The sequence below is a fragment of the Trichoplusia ni genome, chromosome 18, assembly GCF_003590095.1.
Source record: "Trichoplusia ni isolate ovarian cell line Hi5 chromosome 18, tn1, whole genome shotgun sequence".
Taxonomy (NCBI): domain Eukaryota; kingdom Metazoa; phylum Arthropoda; class Insecta; order Lepidoptera; family Noctuidae; genus Trichoplusia; species Trichoplusia ni.
In genome coordinates this window covers 367,418-389,103 of record NC_039495.1, presented here as the reverse complement: position 1 = coordinate 389,103, position 21,686 = coordinate 367,418, and the positions used below count along the sequence as shown (strand labels likewise).

Here is a 21,686-nt window from a genome sequence, read left to right as displayed (position 1 = left end):
GTCGGGTATAGGATGTGTTGTTATTCTGATCAGCGTGCTTTCTTTTTTCGAGGTACTACTTAAATAAGGCTGTTAATGTTGTGAAAGAAATGCTCAATGCATCATATCTTATTGCGTACACATACATGGCTTAGTAAAGACACTGAAGAGTATTAACTGTAGACATTTTTACTAATTTACTAAGTTATAACATGATATATCCTTTAAAATGTATTTTCTCTCTACTTTCGAATAAGACGATTTTTGTTCAATCGAAGCAATTCAAATTAGGTTAGACAAACGAAAGTCCCAATGGCCGTCAATTTATGGTAAACTCGACCAATATTCAGAGTGTATAGCGCACTGTCAACGATATTATGCATCACCTCGCTACCTGTTAAATCCATTAAACCTCTTCGATTTTTATCCAAATCCATAGTCATGTTATTATCAACCAAAACATTTAATTAAAAATGTGAAATAAAACAAGGGTTTGAGTCGTTCGCAAGTAGTGACTATTACTGACAAAGAATCCGTGGCTTTTCCCTCTGATTCATGGAACTATTACGATGACTACTCACCGTAACGAATCATCGCGAACTAATAACAACAAACCATTTATTAAGGTCCTAGGTAATAAGGGTTTATGATTCGCGAACGCGTCGATTTGAAAAAATTACTTAAATTAGAGATTATAAATTCAATGTCGGTAATGCAAATCTGCCTGAACCGAGTTGAGTTTGCACTGCTAAAATGGTCTTCGTAAATTATTTGTATGTCAAATTGTACAGCGCCCTTAGCGGTCACTAAAAGAATTAAATCTCGTACCATGAGATCAGAAGATTTCGATAAGTTCAAAACATAACGGAATCTAGGTATTCGATAGTCAGTATCGTTGCTCAGATATTTTAAATCTTCTTCTGGTATGGTTATGACTTGCTATCTGGTGTTGGAGTACTTACAACGTATATAGGCCTCTCACGTGATTTATGGTAAGCTGGTTTCCTCATGATGGAGATTTCAAACTTCAGAACTTCTTTTTTCTTACCCTAGCCAAATTTTCCAATACTGGGCCATAGAAATATACTCCAACTGACCCTGGAAATAAGAACCACAACATACTCAAATGCCTGCAATAAGATAAAATCATTATTACAAACACATATTAACAAACAATAACCAGATCCCCTGAAACCATAAGAACGGGTAAGTTTAGCACTGAAGTTATGACGTCACGGATGGCTGGTTACCACGTGGATAATGTCGACGCACTCACAGTAAGTACGAACACACAAATAACTAGTGTGTCCCCGGTTTCACTCGGTCATCACACTTAAGCCGGTAACACATGGTTATTCGCAAATTCATAGCGGTTTCTTTTACTCACAAGTTTTTTCTACAAAATGTTAGTGTTGGATTTGGAGAAAAACAATCTCAAATCAAATGTCACAATGGACGATTTTAAAAATGGTGAACTGTAAATTTATATTAATTGTATGTAACATGGTACTTGCAAAGATGAAAGTGAAGTACCGAACTACATCCAACTTAAAACGCTTTTAAAGTAAGTTATATGTTCAAAGGCGTACGATAGGTAGGGCGATTCCATGTACAATTTCTACGCTTTTAATTTTAGTGATATTGGTAGCGTCACAATCCACGCAAGTGAGTTCGTGTGATGACCACTTTATTACAATTATGATATCCAAGAACCGTGTCGAGTTCTCTTGGTAACGACAAATCATGCCAGTTTCTATCGTGCCATTATACTCTAGTGGTTTTCGTATAACTAATTATTATTTATGGTTTTTGCTATGTCTAATGTTCTACGTAAGTAATGTATCATTTTTTAAGACGATTGTGCTATCGTTAGCATTATTAGCTATTGTATTGTAATTGCTGATTACGTTTTTGTGGTTATTGACATTTAAATGAACGAGTTTATTAATAAGATATTTGATGTGGTAATCTTTTTTGAAATGTCCCCAAAATTCAGCTTAAAAGTTTCGAGGTTTTATTGAAGTCTGGTAAATAGCTTTTAACTTTTTAATTAGTATTTGTACTAGTTTCCTAAAAACCTTTTTGTTGAAGCTGGACAGATGTTAGAAAGGGATCTATCTAACATTAAGCGATCTCCAGACTTTATTGTAGAGCTCACAAATATAAGTTCCACAGGATTCCACCTCGACCAAAGAATTTTTATTATAGCGGCGATTCAGAACGCCTCTTATGGAATTTCTTTTTGTTCTTACTATAATTATGCTGAATATCGTTTGCTTTATGACCTGCAATATAAAGGTTAAATATTGCTATACATACTGGACTAAAAGACTAGTATTTATAAAAGGAACAACTATATTTAATAGATGGATTTCAATCTTGAAATCAAAAAAGAATGCAATTTTCACCTACTTATTTCCTATGCTACGTTAATGCTAATTTACTATCAAGAACTAATTTTTTTTTCTGAAAATAAAATCAAACCGATACCCTATATCTCCGTTCTGTCAGTTTTTGTTAAAATTCATCGGCTGTTGTTTCCATGGGCGTCGCTTTGCAAACAATTTGCGTATTATATTAAGAAGCTGTCACATCGATCATCGATCTGTTCTGCACGTAAATTAATAATTATTTGGCCTACAAATTCGTTTCAGTAACGCTTGACTGTAAATACGCTTTAATTTAATGTAATTTCTTTCTTAAATCGACGTCTCGTTAAAAGATGTTCGCTGTCCTTTTATTTAATCTTGATCTAAGATTAGCTCTGGTATTTGTATTAACTGCTGCCAGACTTTGTTTAAGAGTTTAATCGTCTGATTAAGTCTCAAACTTACTTCAGGAAGGTTACTTATAAAATCTACAACACTTTCGGATTCAACTTTTTTGATCCGTAATGTGGTCGCGGTTTTCATCAACTCCATCCTACTACTATTATAAAGGCGAAAGTTTGTAAGTATGGATGTATGGATGTTTGTTGCTTTTTCACGTAAAAACTACTGAATGGATTTGAATGAAACCTTACCACAATATAGCTTATACATCAGAATAACACATAGGCTACAATTTTTGAGGTTTCTAATGTGAGGTTGTAAAAAAACACATTTTTCTGCGCTTACATTGCAAACGCTGACTGAATCCTACAAGATAGATAGAAGGCAGGTATAAATTATAACTTATATCTTCTAACCACGCGGACGAAGTCGCGGGCAACAGCTAGTCTTAAATACATTGTATATCACGCTGCAACTAATAGGAGCGAAGATACAATGGAAAATGTGGCAAAATCGGGGAAAAATATTAATCTTCGAGGGCTTTCGTTCAAAAATTCCTAACTTATATCTTCTAACCACGCGGACGAAGTCGCGGGCAACAGCTAGTTAATTATAGATCGAAATGAAAATGCAAGTACAAATATACAAATGGGTCGATAAACATCACATTTTATTGCAACAATAAGCATTCATTGAACGATAATATTGATCCTGAAATCTTGAAGCAGGCATCTGCACTTTAGGTTTTAAACTTATGCCATTCAAAAACAAAGGAATCAGTATTGCCTTCATAAACAAGAAGTCGGACTAAACAGTGAATAATAATGCATTTCCAATACATTATCAACGTTTCTGAACTGTGAGTCATAGAACAGATGCAAGTTCAATTCCAGCAGTGAAACAGAGCCTTTATATAAATATCGAACGATAACTGCTTGAGATAAGTCATGCAGGCAAATTGAACTGTACTGTTAACTAATAATATCTTGTATGGAAGATAAACAGTCCGATGGGATTAATAAACGCAATGGAATTACGGGAACAGGTACCAAATAAAGATGAACATTAAAAACATAACAAAAGTAGGTAATACAAATATTACAGTTCAACCTGAAGATTTTTTATTATAAACCTCAAATTGTTTATTAATTAACCGGGAACATTTTAGAAATTCAGCCTAAATTTCATTAAACAATCAAAGAATTAACGTACCGAATCCCATCAAAGTTTTGCAGCGTCATCCTTTAAAATTGCTCGTCGGTAAGTTATCCATTACCCGTTCAAACAGAGATGAGCTTAGTAAAGTTAGTTCAGCTGCAGCGATGGATGATGCATTTTATTCGTTGGATGTAGAATATCGTGGAGCCCCGGACGCTATGCATCGAAGGGAGCATATCTATTTGTGGTCGGCTTTGGAATGCGATGTGGATTCTATACTTAGAGGAAGGAAATATGGTGTTTAGAAACATTGACAGTTTGCAACGGGTAGGCAATAATGCAGTTATATGCCTTGCTTCCTGGCCTGTGAAAGCTATTATTGTAATTAGCAAACTATGTGATATTAGCCATTTTCTCGACATAATCAGAATATTTTCACACTAAATATCACTATCTTTCGTGTAAGAGGAGATATATGACTCTTGTTACCTTTCTTTCGATACTTATTTTTTTTACAATATTGGAAAAACATTGAGCTATTTGAATAAATTTAAAATACATTTTTTATTCAATATTATGATGCCATTCGTAGTTTTTTAGAAACAGCTCTGATGCGAGCTGTGTTTCTGCGGTCCGAGCCTTGTAACAATGGTGAGCGGCGCGGGCGGCGGCGTTTTTATAATTTTTAAGAGCATATTTTATTTCAGATTTCTCTTGGTTAATTTTCCTTCGTACTTATTATTTTAGTTGATGATAAAAAATTATAATCGCGCCTAGGGTATTTTACGTCGGATTCATGAACTGGGCTGCTTTTGTAGGACGACTAAAAAATCACCGTGTACATTTAAGAGTTATTTTAGGTGAGATCTATGGAGGACTGATATTACTAAACTTTACAGACTACTAGACAAACAAAAACGTCTGAGTGCTCTTAATCCAAGAAAAATAGCTACCAGTTTATTTGTAAATACAGTTGAAAGAAACTATAAATCTTGCTAAACTTACGCACTAAACTAAAATAATAAGTAAAACTACAGTCAATAAATTTTGGGACGTTGTCACCCAAAAGGAAATTGTAGACGCTAGACAAAAACATAATAGACAGGACAATATTTAAACAACATTAGTTTTTGCTACTCCATAAATTGTCGCAGAAAACAAACAAGATAATAAAGGAAAGCTCAGAATGTTTGTTCTGTAAAGAGATCTCATTTGTACAGAAGCTAGACTTGAAATCTGCTTTAAAGCTTGTTGTCTTGAAATATTCATAAATTAGGAAGGGAAAGGAAGATCCGGAAATGGGACACTATTGTCTAAAACAAAGCCTTTGCGAGCCGAAATACTGGAAAGATATTAGATATACCAGAGATGATATAATGATCCAATGAAAAAATGATAATGGTTTTCTTAAAACAATGCTAATACAAGTCTATTTGTTATCCTTAATATTCTCTTTATTCAGGTCATTTCATTTTTAATGTATTTTAAGTTTATGAAACTAATCTTATAAGTTTTACAAACTTTCGACATAAATAGTTTAGCTGTGTTACTTAATTCTTTATTTTTTTTTAGATTCAACGATATTACATTTAATGTTACCATATTACAAATGCTGAAATAAATCTTTAAATTGTGAGATATGACATGTAATATATTCATTTTCGGTTCGTATCGCAATACGGAAATTGAATCGTCAGGGATCGTCGCCATTTCCTCCATATCTGCCTCTGGCGGACTGATTGGATTGGCACGCTTGCTCAACTCTGGGGGGTAAGCTGATATTCTGGATAATCAGAAACGTCTTCAAGGTATATTTCTGTTGGAATGATAAATGTGTTGAACATTCATCATCTTCATAAGGGATGGGAAAGGATACTCAAGGATACACTAAAGAAAGCCTTTACGTTTGAAGAGATCAACATTAGATGATGCATATCAGTTATTTAGTATAATGGCCTCCGTAGCTCATGTAGGCAGATGTTCCATTTCAAATATAATAATATGGTACAGCAAATAATATGGTCTCGAAAAGATCTACAAAAAGCAAGAAATTAAAGTTTATCAGAAGCCTAGGTTAACGTTGAAAAAGACAAAATGATTATTTATTTAGTTAGTGCAGCGAGAAAGCATTGTTAAAAGCGAGCATCGTTTGAAATCATAAATCAATTTTACAAGACTTCCAAGACATCCTACATCTGGGGCAAAAGCGTGCATTTACGGCAGAAAAATCATAAAATGTTTTCGGGAAACTATACCAGCAATCACAATTTTAAACTACATTGATGCATTCCTTCAATCCCATTTCTCTTATTTCGTACATGGATAGAATTATATGCGCACAATTATATCGGATCGTGATGGAATTTAAACTGATTTGCATGTGGAATAACATAATGATGGTTGTCGGGAAAACCGAGCTAATGTTGATTGCTGTGAGGCTGGTTATATTAATGGTGTTGTGGTATACGGTTTCAATCATCGAATTAGTCGTGAAAATCACGATGTCTCTATTATTGCTCTACGTCATGGTGATCTAATATTTTAGAATTGCGTGATTTGGTTGCAAAATCAACGTGATACATATTATGTGCTATACTTATTTACAAGTTCCTATTTTAATCCCATTTAAGTTCTTCTTGATAAACCCTCAAAGTAAAATATTTCATGCTTTTTAGCTAATTCTGAAAAACCTTTTTAACTTCAAAATATCTCATATATCTTTAATTCTCCAAATACCTTGCTCTGATTCCCATGGTAAGTTCTCAATATTACAAAAATTTTACAATAATGTCGCAAGCTATTGTCGTATTTAATTGCAGCGTCGTGACCTCCGGAGTCCGGTACTTAGGAGGCACGCTCACTCACGACTGATATGAAAAGGTCACTTTCACAAAAGCAAGATGCGTCATATTGTTTTGAAAAATATTTTTCATGTCATGATTTTTCGCGTTTAATTTTAATTAACTAGCTGTATATTAGTCTATAGGCAGTCCTGCACCTCACCATTTGTTTAGCGATTTAGAATGGAATATACACCATATGAGCAGCCGAAGAAAGATCTCGATGGCGTGCAATTTGGGAGGCCTATGTCCAGCAGTGAACGAATATGGGCTGATGATGATGATGATACAGCATGGCGCTACAATGTTGACATAATTAATGTCACCATATTCACATTTATTTAGCGAGAAAATATAGCACTCATCATTGAAGTATCTTAACAATAAACATAAAAATAAAATATAGGTCCGTTCCAATTTTTATAACCTATTCAAAAGTCTTTAAATACTACTTTTTAATGAGATTAAATAAACATCTATAGTTTTCAGAACAAGAAATATAAGAATAAGATCTAAAAACATCGATATATCCAAAATAAACTTTTTAAATTTAAATACTGGTATAAAACAGTACGCGATTACTGTACAGAAAACATAGATAAATTCAAAACGTGCCTGAATGAGTTCACTTTCTCTGAAATATATATTACTAATGACACTGACATTGCATATAAATATTTCATAGAAAACTTTAAATTGTTCTATGACCTATGTTTTTCCGAAAAAACTTTTAAGGATGAAAGTCTATTATAAATGTAAGTGGATATCACGCGGTATAAAAATTTGCTGTAAAAGAAAAAGATTATTGTTATGGAAATTTAGACAAAATTCAACAAAAACGAACAAACAAAATTATATAAAATATGCCAAATTACTAAAAAGGATAATATTTCTTACAAAACGTGCACAAAACAATAACAAAATTAAAACATCTGAAAATAAATCAAAAACAACATGGCAATTAATAAATAACCAACGGCCTAATTTACCAAAAGAACCCATAGAAAAAGTTAAAATAGAAAATATTAGTATTACTAATCCTATAGAAATAGCTAGCACATTTAATAATTATTTCATTGAGAAAGTTAAACCTATTGTAGGAGCTGGTAAAAAAGTCACAGCCCTTATTGAACATAGATCTAACTCAATGTTTCTAGCACCAAGTACACCTTTACATATATATAGAATAATAAATTGCTTAAAAAATACTAACAGTACCGGGTATGATGAAATCTGTACAAAAATAATTAAAGCTGTAAATAATCAAATATGTCACCATCTAAGCCACATTGTAAATCTTTCTATAGAAAATGGTACATTTCCAAAAGATCTAAAACTAACAATTGTAAAACCTATTCTGAAAAGGAATGATAAAGAATTAGTCGAAAACTATCGGCCTATTGCCTTAGTGTCTATATTTTCTAAGGTTTTTGAGGGTTACTACAATAAACAGCTAAATAGCTATCTAGAAAGTAATAACATTTTATGCAACGAACAAAAAGGCTTTCGAAAACAAAAAACTATTAACATGGCTATTTATGAATTTTTAAAAAATATTATGCTTGCTGTTGACCGGAAAACTCCTGTTTGCTCCATCTTCTGCGATATGACACAAGCTTTCGATTACGTGGACCATACCATACTAGCTAGTAAACTTGAGGCATACGGAATTAGAGGAAACGTACTCGAATTATTTAAATCATACCTAACAGATAGGCAGCAAATAACACAAATTACAAAATTTGATTTAATAACTAAAAAAGAAAAACAGTATAATTCCAAACCAAGATATGTAACATATGGTGTTCCCCAGGGCAGTGTACTAGGACCTACGTTATTTATTACATACATTAATGATCTACCTAATGCAATTGAGCAACCTATGATACTGTTTGCGGATGACAGCACAATTAATATTACAAGTAAAGATAAAAATCTGTTCGAAGCCGATATAAATAAAGCATTAAAGTCTATTACAACATGGTTAGTCAATAATAATTTAAAAATAAATATAAATAAAACAAATATTCTTAACTACAGTCAAAGACCTCAAAATTCAAGTAAAATTACAGTAAAACACGAAAATAATGAAGTTAACCAAGTAGATACAGCAAAATTTTTAGGTCTAAAAATTGACAATAGGATTAATTGGAAATGTCATACTGAAGAACTCTGTTTAAAAATAAGTAGCACATCCTACGTTTTATATAAACTTTCGTCTACAGTAAGTAGCGACGCTTTATTGACGGCATACTACGGACTTATTGAATCGTCACTTAGGTATGGTTTAATATTTTGGGGTAACTCTACAAACACAGAAATGGTTTTTAGAATGCAAAAGCGCTGTATAAGGGCTATGTTTAAAATTAAAATTACCGAGAGCTGTCAACCCTTCTTTAAGAATTACCATATTTTGACACTTCCGTCCCTATACATCCTAGAGGTAGCCTTATTTGTAGGAAACAACACACATTGGTTTCCACTTTTATCTGACAGTGTTTGTAGAAGTAGGCGAAATAAATATAAAAATGATTTACAGTTGCACCCAGCAAAAACTGCACTACTACATAAAAGTGTGATATGTATGGCACCCGCAATATATAATAAAATTCCAGAATATATTAAAGAAATCGATCAAACTAAGCTGTTTAAAAAGGAACTTAAAAATTTCCTGATTGAAAAATGTTTTTACAGTGTTAGAGATTTTTTAATGTAGTACATAAGTATAGTAAGTAGTTATAGAATAATATTTTTAAAATATGTATGTTCAATTAATACCGTTCTAATTTGTAATTTTATTTAAAAAAAATATATATTTATGTATATTAACAAACATAAAATATATTTATGTTTGTTAAATTTTTGTATGCTAAACTGTGGCAAAACATGTCTGGACTTAAGGGTTATGTCTGTCATTCCCAATTTTTTTTCCATCTACATTTACATTTCTATGTTATGTTACACATGTTTATACAAATAAATATATCTTTATCTTTATCTTTATCTTTATCTTTAATACCATCTGTTCCATGAATACCACACTCAATAATCCTTCAAACTATCTTGGGAACAAATCCGTATCCTATTTTAGCAAGAAATCAGCCGCGGGACATGCCTCGGATACACTCGATGCGATAGCGTTACTCTAACAGATATTGCCATTGTAGGGACGGGGGAACACTTCCTATTTCATCATTGTCTTACATGTTAGGTTTATTGAAAAGTCTTGATGTTACTCTAAGCTTGTCGTGATAAGTTTTGTATTTAAAATTATTTGGTATGGACATAGGTCTTCTTTTGGAAATGAAATTTTCATGTATGTTAATACCAGTATTAATAATTTTTATGGTGATTATTTTAATCTGATCTAAATAAGATATTTTAGATATTAAGTTTCAAAGAAAATATATCTCATAAACTTAAAGGAATCTAAAAATAAAATATAGGTCCGTTCCAATTTTTATAACCTATTCAAAAGTCTTTAAATACTACTTTTTAATCAGATTAAATAAACATCTATAGTTTTCAGAACAAGAAATATAAGAATAAGATCTAAAAACATCGATATATCCAAACCAAACCAGTTCAAAATCCGTGGCCATCACTAGGAGGCTATTTTTATCGCGCACCTCTCAAGAAATATTAAACTTAGACATTTGTATTTCGTTACTCGATAGGTTTGCTCTCCCCGATATTTTGTAGAGTTTGTATTTGATCGAGTAGTTTCCGTTTGGAAAGCTTCTCAACTGGGAAATGTTATTGGTAGAAACAAATATTTAATGCTATCCTTTAAATGATACCCTCAAGTCTCTTTGTGATTTGAACAACTTTTATGTCTTGCACCTAGTCTTTCTGCTAATTCTAGCAGTCTTACTTGATTTAGATTAAAACCGTATTGAAATATGCACACTTATTTGATTATTTTCTTAGATTTATTAGTTGGTTCACTCTGTAACATATCATGACATGAAGTTTTAAACTACCTAATCCAGTACCATCATCATTCCTTTAATGTTCGCGTGAGATGAAACCTTTCTTCAAACATAAGAATAAAATAAATGGACTTTCCTACATAAGACCACAACAATTAAAAGTGAATTACCACGATCTAACCGCCAATAGTCGTCATCCGGAAACCTATGGAACCTTGAACTTATACAAGACAACTTTATCATAACTTGACAACTTTATCGTTCCTTCCAATCAAGGAAAAATACTCTCTAAGTCTGAGCAATAGAGGTGGGTGAAAATGAATAGTTATTATGGTTGATAGTTCAATGGCTTGTGTAAAAAAGTAGCGCGGTGTAGCGTGGGTTCCGTCACGCGACTTATTGCAAGCGTATTGTTTCCATACTTTGTTTTTTTTTTTAATATTTATTGTTCGTAATTTAGTTCGTATCTCGGTTTTTGCGTGAACATCGTTTGTGATGATCAAGTTAGAAATTCTTTTGAGTTATGTTTATGGCGCCTACTTGGAAAAAATGTGGTTTGCGTTGTGATTATGTATGAGCATGAGTGTGTCTAATGATCTTGTCATAGTATTAGTGTTTTATGGGATAATAGAGGCACTGTGAAACATGGGCTCTGATTAAGTCGGCCAATGTCACTTTTCTATACAGACAAAGTCGCGAACACAACTATCTAGGTTTTAATCTATCTGGCTAGTTATACTTAAATGCAAGTATGGTTCTTAAGTTCGTTATATTACGAACACACTCAACAAATTGTTCTTCAACAAAGACAATTAAGTCTTTAACATCAGCGACACCAATAAATCGTACAAATTACAGTATCAAGGGTACCTAAAGTTCCAAAATAATGATACTTTTGCTGACTCCCATTTGACACACGAGTCCTTCAGGTTTTATTAAATATTCAAGCACCAATTATGCTTGGGCCCCGTTTATTTACGACGTAAGAGTCGGTACCGTCTTACTTGACGTTTTCTGAGCACCCTTTACCGATGAAAGGTCATATCCTCGTTTTATTGTAATTTGTTGGACTTGAGTATGCATACTTGGGCAGACGAAGTAACGGCGTGACAGAAGAAGCGTTCATCGTCCGGGAGCAAGATGGGTTGATGATAGAGTTAAGATCTCGGTTTGAGTCCGGATGAGGCTGGCACAGGGGAGGCCTATGCCCAGCAGTGGGAGGAACAATTCTGTGGATGATGACGATGAGTGTGCATATAAGGTACTTTTCTATGTATAAATGCAGGTTTCGTTTTGCTGTTTGATTTAATTAAAATTGCAAGTGGCGTTCTCTTGAGTTGTTTTTATAAAATTCACTGCACTAGTTCAGTTGGCATGTTTTTGCACGGTGGGCCGGATAATGGGTGTACTTGACATACATATGTACATGTTAAAAATCCAACTGTTATTCCTTTTTAATAAAAACTGGTTAAGTGGGATTCGGATTCGCGACACTGAGGGTCCCGTAAACTGTACTTCAGCAAATATTAGTGACCCATTGATTTTTTGGCCGTAGCAATGTATGCTTAACCGCGATGGTTACTTCATAGTTTTTGCATTTTTTGCAGGAATTAATCATCTGTGAAAATTTTGACTATATAGCTATGTTTTTTTATGTTATAAATTATAACTTGAACTTGAGTTAATATAATTAAATTTTATCTGAAGTATCGAATGTATCAGTACCTATACGATGATTGCGACATTATATCGTCAGCCAATCTAAAAATCGATGACACACAAAACTACAAATAATTACTTCCTCTTTTCAGGTCTTGTCGGGGCAACCGGTAACCATGGCAACGGCAACAAAAACAAACCCCTGAAACCAACGGGTGAGTAAGAACCTACTTTATGACCGGGTACAAGTCATATGACCTTGGTAAAGGTTTAATTACTGAGGTTATTAAATTATTCGTTACATAAATGTAGAGTTATGATAATTTTGGGTAAAGTAAACTTTGCTAGACATTGTTACATAGGTTTATACTTACGGCTCTATATTGCACGAATACTGGATTTTTGTAAAAAGATTTCGAGTTAGTTTTGAAGGGAAGTCTTGGGAGTTTTTTGGAGAAGTTATTGGGAGTTGACAGTCCCGATCATCATAATCTTTTACTTTTCTATTCTAAAAATAAACAATTTAAAACCTTTATAAAATCGGATATATCTACCCTGCCAGCACTTTTCACCTCGTGTTACGGTAAGTCTAATGTAGGATAGCTGAGTGGTATAGGTAGGTTACCACACCAAAGCGAAGATGCGCGCCAAGTCACAGGTTCGATCCCCGCTTAGGAAAGTATTTGCGGGATACACAAATGCTTGTTCTAAGTCTGTGTCTCGTGCATGTGACTTACTCGTAAGTGTTTCTTTCACGAGGAAAAGATTAAACTCCCTGAAAAGAATTTCAAAACAAGTTTTCTAACAAGAAGAAAAGGTTTACGAAAAATTACATCAAAGTATTAAATTATGAATTTCACGCGTAAAATTAAGTGATAAATTAAAAGCAGAATATCTATTTTTATCTTAAGTAAAGTAGGTTGATTAAAATTAGTTTTGTCATATAATTAGCATATCAATTGGCTAAGAACCCGTATAACTGTATAGCGGTTCTGTTTCAATCAAGTCGCGATTGCTTTGTAATAATACGGAATCTCTCTTAATGTAATTATATAGTCGTTAAATAGGTTTTTTGTATGTGTTTATCACACCAATATGCTCAAAGATACACAATATAGGAACGAATACAATAGTTACCATTAAGGTTTTTATGTCCGCAAACGAGATGGATCGACGACATAGATAAAATCTCGGGTAGAGTCTGGATCAGGTTGGCACAAGACTGTAGAAAATGGTACGAAAAAGGGTAGGCCTATGCCCAACAGTGGGAGGATAAGGGCTGTGGATGATGATGATGATGAAAAAAAAACACTTATTTGAAAAGAAGGTAGAGATGAAATCGATAGTAGTAAATAGCGTAGTGACTTACCCCTGGACTAATCATGCAAGCAAATTGCTACGTTATGTTATAGCTCTTATGTATTATTATTAGGGTTGTAATAATAGCAATGGTTAGCTACCATTACATACAGTAAAACGTAGTTTAAATGATGACAAGTAGATTCAATTTAGTTTGCCATTGCGACCGGCGCGGCGTTGTCAATCCCGTATAGGCCTTGTCAGCCATCAGAGCAAGTGCCAAAATCAGAAAAACGAAGACGGTTGCTGTTTCAATCATCTTATTCTTATTTTCCATTCTATCTTCGCTCCCATTAGTCGCAGCGTGATGGTTTATAGCCTAAAGCCTTCCGCGATGAATGTTCTATTCAACACAAAAATAATTTTTCAATTCGGACCAGTACTTCCTGAGATTAGCGCGTTCAAACAAACAAACAAACAAACAAACTCTTCAGCTTTATATATTAGTATAGATAAGTATAGATATATTACCATTAAATATTTAGAGATTCAAAAATAGTACGATTTTATTCCATTATGTATTCCCGAACGCTTATTCAAAGATCATTAAGTCAAAAGATTTCTTCAGCGAGAGAAAACAGAATACATTACATAGGCGATTTGAAATTCAAGATGGCGCCCGTTATTGTAATAGATTAAGCAAATTAATACGGTTACGTGGTTCTGTAAATATTCATAATTATGAAATACAATACGAAATAAGTTATTGAGGTGTAATAATTAATTTAGTATGAATTTATTAGAGAAAAAAACTTGTCTTGTTGTGATCTAAGTCCGTTGTTTAACATTTACATACATTTTTAGTAGTTATTGTAGTCATAGTGGTCTATTTTTAACCCTCGAGTACCCTATAAAATCACCAAATATTTCAGAGTTATACCTTCCTATTTCTGCTGCTCATTGTACATACATAAGAAAAAATACAGAATACTTGAGAACCTCCTTATTATTAAAGATGCAAAAAACAACAACTTGAAATATGATCTTTTTGGGATATCACACCTCCTTTGTAAGGATCACGTTCGTGCCACGCATGCGCAAAGAAGCATGCTAAGAAAACAAAAGAATTCCAAAGGATTCTGTGTTGTACCCCATGGGAAAAGGCGTGATACGCACTTTACTTTTTATATAATTGGTGGGAAAATATTATAAACACCATAATTTTCTCACACTTATGAACGAGTAGATAAGTGGTGATGCATGTAGATTAACTATGTTTCCGACGTTCTTGGAAAAACATTGGCTTTTTGTAGTAGTTTACTTGGTTTGTTACATTGTAAATGCATTTGCATATATTTTTTTTAAGATGAACTCTCATCGTCAGTCATCACCAATGTTGGCAAAATATATCGATAGAATATACTATAGGCTCTTATTATTTTTGAACTGCTTTAAAATAACAGGGCATGCAACATGAAACTTATAGTTAGTCAAATTAATTCATGTAACAATTCCTAAAGTCTGCCTTTATAATTTGATATCAATTTTATGTGCATTCTCACGTGATAAATAGAATTATACTGTTATCATCTATATCAAAACATGCCAATTCACCTTCAAAATCAGTAACAATGTAACCAAAACAAATACTAGCTGACGTACAACAATACCCAAATATCCATCCATCTACGAAACACGTACGATTGACCAACGCCAGCACACTTGTGGCAACAAACCACAAGCACACAGAACGGGGCCACGGCCTACCAATGCCGTTCAGACACCTGAACATATAACCATGTGGTTTAATACAGCTTCTGTAAAATAATAGTAACCTGTGGTATTTAATCATTTGGTCTTACTAGAGGGATATAAATAATAAATGCGGACAACATCACATACATTATTCTGAACCCAAAGTAAGTTGCTAAAGCACTTGTGTTATGGAATTCAGATACAACGAAGGTACCATAAACACCCAGACCCTAGACAATGTAGAAATGTGAATTTTTCCATTAACCAGACCGGGTATCAAACCCGGGTATCAAACCTCAGAGCTAGCAACACCTTGAAACTGGTGCGTACACCACTTAACCACGGAGGTCGTCAACTGATATATAAAAAGATAGCAGGAATGGGATGGATGGCGGAATCTTGTGAACAACATTTCAAAATCGTACACATTTTGACATTAAGACATTTGACGGTTTTTTACTTTAAATAATTGTAAACTTATAAAAATTGTAACTTTAAATAATTTAAGCGAATCCTGGACTCAGGCAATTATTCTGTCCAGGGCTTGCTCATCAAAAATAACCTCTGTCGAACAAAGACACGCAATTTTAATGAAAATAATGATCATTAATTCTGAACCTTTCGTTTTTCGTATAATCTCCATAATTTATTTAATTGACGGAGATAAAATGGTGTATTTGCTGATTGATGGTCGTTACTGAATACTGGAATTTTCTAGTATTTTTAATGAGATTATTTTTATTTTTGTATCTATAAATCTTCTAAAATTGTGTCTTCATAGAACTGTAATAAATGTGAATTTCGACTAAACAGTCCAGTCGGAGAATGAAGAAGATACCTAAAACAAAATCTATCTGATAAAGACCTAACATAAATTTGATTCTATGAAAACCAGTTTGTGAAATAAAGCAATTTCATTTTAAACTTATTAATATAATGGCCGCCGACGCTGCCCATAAATTAGTAGCTTAAAGGATCCAGGCTTACCTGGTCTGGGTCTCCAGAATTATTGGGTAAACGTCACTTGGCCTTTAATATTTAAAAGCCTTTTTGAATGTTGCCCGCTAGTTATAGGTTTTAGAAAACCTTTTAACGGATTTTTGGTACTTAGTAAAGTTTAAGACATTTTTGACAGTTTCGAAAAGTAATTTTTAGACTTAAATGTTTTTTGCGAATACCTACATTTTCGGGCCTTGAATTTCTTTTGATACTTTTTGTCATACTTCGGCACTTGCTTGTCTCTCCCTGATTTTTAATCACCCATATTATCAATAGTTATATTTAAAAAGGTAGTTTTAAGGCTTTAAAACAAATCCCGTCCTCAACTGAACGGTCACCATTTAATCTCATAATTAGGCCCAATATGTCAATGGAAGTTGCTCAAATTATTCAAGAGAAACTGCACTTATAAACGCATTAAGGAATGCACGGGACATCATTATTAGCACAAAAGCTTGAATAAAAAGAGGTTTTAATGTGCTTTCCGTTTTGCCTTATTTTTTTATTGCTGTAATGACCGCTACGGTAATGTACCGGATAACTTTCGTGACGTCATCAGAGAAAATTTAAAACTGCATCAGCGATCAGAACGCTTTGAATGTGTTGGCTAAGGACAAATACACATATACACGTTACAATCCTGTTCAACTTGTGCCACCAATTCTACTTGCGTAAAAGTGTCCAAAAGTGTATACTTATTTGAAGATATCTTTTCTACTTTTGCAAACCAACATCCCATTATTTTTATTCAAAAGCCACAATATTTACCTTAAATCTCCAATCATTTTAATTTCTACTCCAAAATATTTATCAATGATTTCACATCCATCCATAATTATCTACAGTATTACCTGACCGCTCGAATGTGGTAACCAGCGCAGTCACGTGACCAACCTAGTTCCCACCCAATGAAGCAACATTGTAATTGTTCACGAAACTTTTCGGTTGTTCATTGAACGGGGTATTGTACGGGTAATTGTTATGGTCAGGAGAAATGATTAGATTATTTGGTAATATTCGTACAACATTATATTCATTGTATAATACGGGTATTGATCATATTGATGTTTGGCGAAACCTCATGGGATGGTCGCTGATTGTAGTCGGTTTTGTCGTAAAGCTAGAAAAGGAGTTTTAATATTGCAAATACAAGACACATATTTTATTTTCTGTCTGTTTATCTACGAAAAACAGCTTTAACTGTCAGTAATGTGCCGCTGATGATTGAATTGGGTATACCTGGATCAATTCTTTTATATCGATCTTAATGGTCCTAGACTTTGTGAATTAAACTTGAATGATTTTGACACCCCCCTCTCCCGCAATGCAAATCACATTCCTTTGCGCTTTATTAGTCGATTTTTTTGAAGATGTCTTCCAAATTTAAAATCACACCTTATCAAAAGTTCTAGAACAGAAAGAACTTTACATCTATGTTACATATTTTACGTAAATAGGCGCCTCAAAACCATCGTCATATGTTTTTACACCCACGGCAAAGGGATTAGGGATCAATATATATTTAAAAGTAAAAGTTGCTGCGTAACGCATGGTCTCCCAGCCCCGGTACACAAAAACGTCAAAATATTGGCGCATCAATCATTTGTTTTTTCTCGTCATCTGCTCCGGGCGTTATTGTATATGAGAGCTTGATGCTGCTTCATTCAAATTCCATGTTTCCAGCTGCAAACACTGTGTTAGTACGGATTATAGTTATAAGTTTATAACCGCTAGATTTTTCTTTATTATTATTTCATAAGCAGTTTTTACCAATTCAAAATTTAGCCGTCTGTGCTTTTCCTTAACGGTTTCTACATGAATAATTTGCTTCATCTTTGATATGATGCCGTATTGGTAAAGTTGCCCTTCATTAACCATTGATGTTTATCATTGATGTTTATATTTTTCTCCATTAAATCAACTTCAGCCTTTGTTATTACTCCCCTCGCCCTATCCTCCATTATCACATGTCTCGTTAACTTTCAACAAAACACGTTTAAAATTACTCACACAAGGACGTCTTTACACTGCCGTAATAGGAAAACACTATCCTCTTTTACTCTAGTATACCCCTCTCTTTCTGCCTCAGGCTCTTTTTGTATTCTCGTCCCTTTCTGGCCCAGCATCCGTATCGATCGTCCCGGTGACCTTGGCCTTGGGTGGAGCGGGCTCACAGTATCCCGACCTTGTACCATGAAAGGGAGGGAAAGCGCTTCGAGTCTTTAAAGCTTTTCCCAGTAATTGTTACGAGATGGAAAAATATACCTCGTTATTGGTAATTGTTTCTGAGAAATGTTCTGGATTGAGTATACTTAAAGTCTTGAAGGTGAATAAGAAAATATAAGTAATTTATATGAACTAGGTAATGCCTGTGGCTTTGTCTGCCAGTATGATTTTTTTTTGGATGGATTGTCTAAATCCGATAAGATGTTGTTACAAATCGACAAATCTATAACTTTAAAGATTCCACCCTTTTACGGCAAAGGTAAATAAAACTGCCATCTTCGTACCGTTATCCCATCTGTAATTTTACGTATGAAATATAAAGGTACTGAAAACTTCACACAGCTGAATTTCCACCCAAATACAGGGTGATTACAGTTGTAATTTCGCTATGAAGCTGTCTCTCAGATTATCAGTCGGTTTATTGTCTCTTCAGGGTTAACGAACTTGTTAAAGCTATGATGGGGTGCGAAACTGTGTTAAGTCGAGGAAACTTTTACTTTAATTGTTGTATGAATGTGTTTGTTTGTTCGTCTTTGTTAGACATGGGATCCTACTCAAGTCTTTTGTTATACATAACATGTTATTTATATCATTATTCTACAATAGTTTTCAATGTAGTATTTTTCGGGTTGATACCTTTAACACCTAGAAATAATACGATTTTCTGTTGGAAATGCATGAACATTTTCTCCTCCATGAAATAATTGTTTATTGTTCTCAATTGCTCCTTGATATCGAATCATATCTGACGTGGACAGAAATTGAAAAGGCAAGTTTGGAATGAGAATCTGGAGGCCTTTGCAAAGCAATGGAAGCCTATAGAGACGTTAAAAAATCATTTAATCAAAGAGATGGATTAAAAGACATTGACCGAAACATACCTACCAAGTTTCCCTAACATCCAGTAATATAGTGTTACTGAGAAAATACTTCGGGGAACGTTTGCTGCCCAGCAATTTACGTAATTCGATGTAGTGAGTCGTAATACTGGTTTATTGGACACTCCATTCAGATGGACCTGCGTTCTATTTGCTCTGAATTCACGCAATAACGTCTGTGGGATCATTGTTATAGTCTATCTGTATTAATGTGCTGGTATGGTGTGTAGGTTTGATGTGATTGTGGGATGAGGGATATTTAGTGTGAGTATGCTATTAGGATAGCTACCAAGGACTTGGTTTTTCTGGTTCATAGTGTTGAAATTTCCACAAAAGGTTATTTTATTGTTCTGTACTCAAAACCGAAGTAACAGAACCCTATTATAATGTATCGCTGTCTGTCTCCTGTGCAGTTCCTGTCGTCGCCTAGGACAAGTATTCGTATGATCCACAAATGCTTGTTCGAGTCAGGGTGGCCATCTTTTTTCAACGTGACTCCTTCAGTCTAGGATTTTAACCTTGTGTCGCGGGGATACCATAATCATTCAAGTCACAGACATAAAAACACCCAAACTCAGGACAAACTTGTAAGAATCCCTAACGTAAATATACAGATATATTCCATTAATACAGGAGTCGTTTCTAAAAAAAGTTATTGAGATGCGTGGGCTGAAAACTGGAAATATTTACTTTTACTGTAGGCAGAAGATAATTTTTTTTCTATGTTTCTGGGATTAGGATAGTAGGCGTTTTATGTAAATATGCGAATACATAAATGATTTATTTCACGTTAAGCGGTTTTTACGGCTTTCTTGCTCTAGCACATGTTTACTTAGTAAATAGGTTATTATCGTTACTTATTCAGTATCTCCTACAAATACGTATTTTGCTCAATTTAGTTCAAAGTAGACTAGGAAACAACCTGAACAAAAATTTACATAAAGCAAAATTCTCCTAAATTTAAGATCTCCCGTTGAGTCACATAACAATAATCTGCATATTTATAATTTAGGTTGCTTTATGAAATTTTTAAATGGCTTAATTAAAATTTCGCGGTGTTTGCGGTATAAGGGTCGAGAGCTTCCTATGTTAATTAAATCATCATAAATAAGGTTGTGCTTTGTTATTATCTTGTATTTGACAGTTTCACAGTTCTGTAAATCAGTGTAGAAAACTTTATTAAATAGAAAGTTTATAATCTTATAAATCTTCTTTGTAATCATTTGAGTTTTAGTATCTTGTACCGTTCTTTGCATTATCATAAACGTAGGAAACTAAATAGTCCAAAAATACTCAAAATTAGAGCGGGGATCTGGTTTCGGTGCTAGATTTTCTTCTGGAATGGGTTGAAATTAATGAGGAGAAATGATTTTGATGTTTTTTTTTTGGAAAAAACTGTTCTTTCTTATAAGAGTATGTTTTTCGTAGAGTGCAGTATTGAACTGACAGTTGTATGATTACAGGATCGGGCTCGGATGTCGGGCGGCGGCGGCGGGGGCCTCATGTCGTGTGTCCGCGAGGGCTCGCTGGAGCCGCCTTACCGACCGCCCATCACCGACACACACAACCATGGTATGTACTTCATATAGTGATACATGCTTAGATACTGTAGGTCCGAATTGTAGTGGTAAAACTATTGAAAGTGGACACGATGTTAAGAGATGAAGAAGGCGATTATTAGAATGGTTTTAATGGAAATGATGGATGAGTTTCTCGATACTGGAGATCTGAGATTTTTTTGTCTGACTCTTTTGTATTTTGAAAAAGTAGTCGAGGCAAATTTTCTCCTCTTAAGGCGCGTATGATATTTTTTTTGTTATGCCCCGTAGTAGCTACATATCACATAAAAAGAGTTTCTACTAAGTACCGACTCCAGTAAATGAGATAACCGCAGTCGAGGCTAATTTTTCTCTTGAGGCGCATATTTATTTTTGTTTTGCTCCGAAGCTAACAAAATGTCTCATAAAGAAGGTTCTACTGAGTACCCAGAAACGGAATATACTTAGAATTCTCGGGATAACTTAATAAATCATCCAAACAAAGATAGTCCCCTGTTCCTGGAAATTCTATAACAAAATATCCCTAATTCGCAAACAAGGGGAGCTGTTGCCACTTGTGTTGCTCTCGAAATTGATTGATTTACTGATTAGGTACATAGATGTGACAAGTCCATGGGCAGTAGGGTGCGCC

General features: G+C 34.0%; 1 protein-coding gene across 1 annotated transcript in view; it reads left to right on the top strand.

Annotated features, from left to right (window-relative positions):
• The window catches only part of LOC113502787, a 43,273-nt gene that overhangs the window by 14,679 nt on the left and 6,908 nt on the right, over positions 1 to 21,686 (top strand). The window contains exons 2-3 of the mRNA XM_026884476.1: positions 12,492 to 12,554; positions 20,960 to 21,068. Of these exons, the coding sequence (XP_026740277.1) occupies positions 20,972 to 21,068 (97 nt within the window). The 5' untranslated portion in view covers positions 12,492 to 12,554; positions 20,960 to 20,971. The remainder of the gene's footprint in view (positions 1 to 12,491; positions 12,555 to 20,959; positions 21,069 to 21,686) is intronic.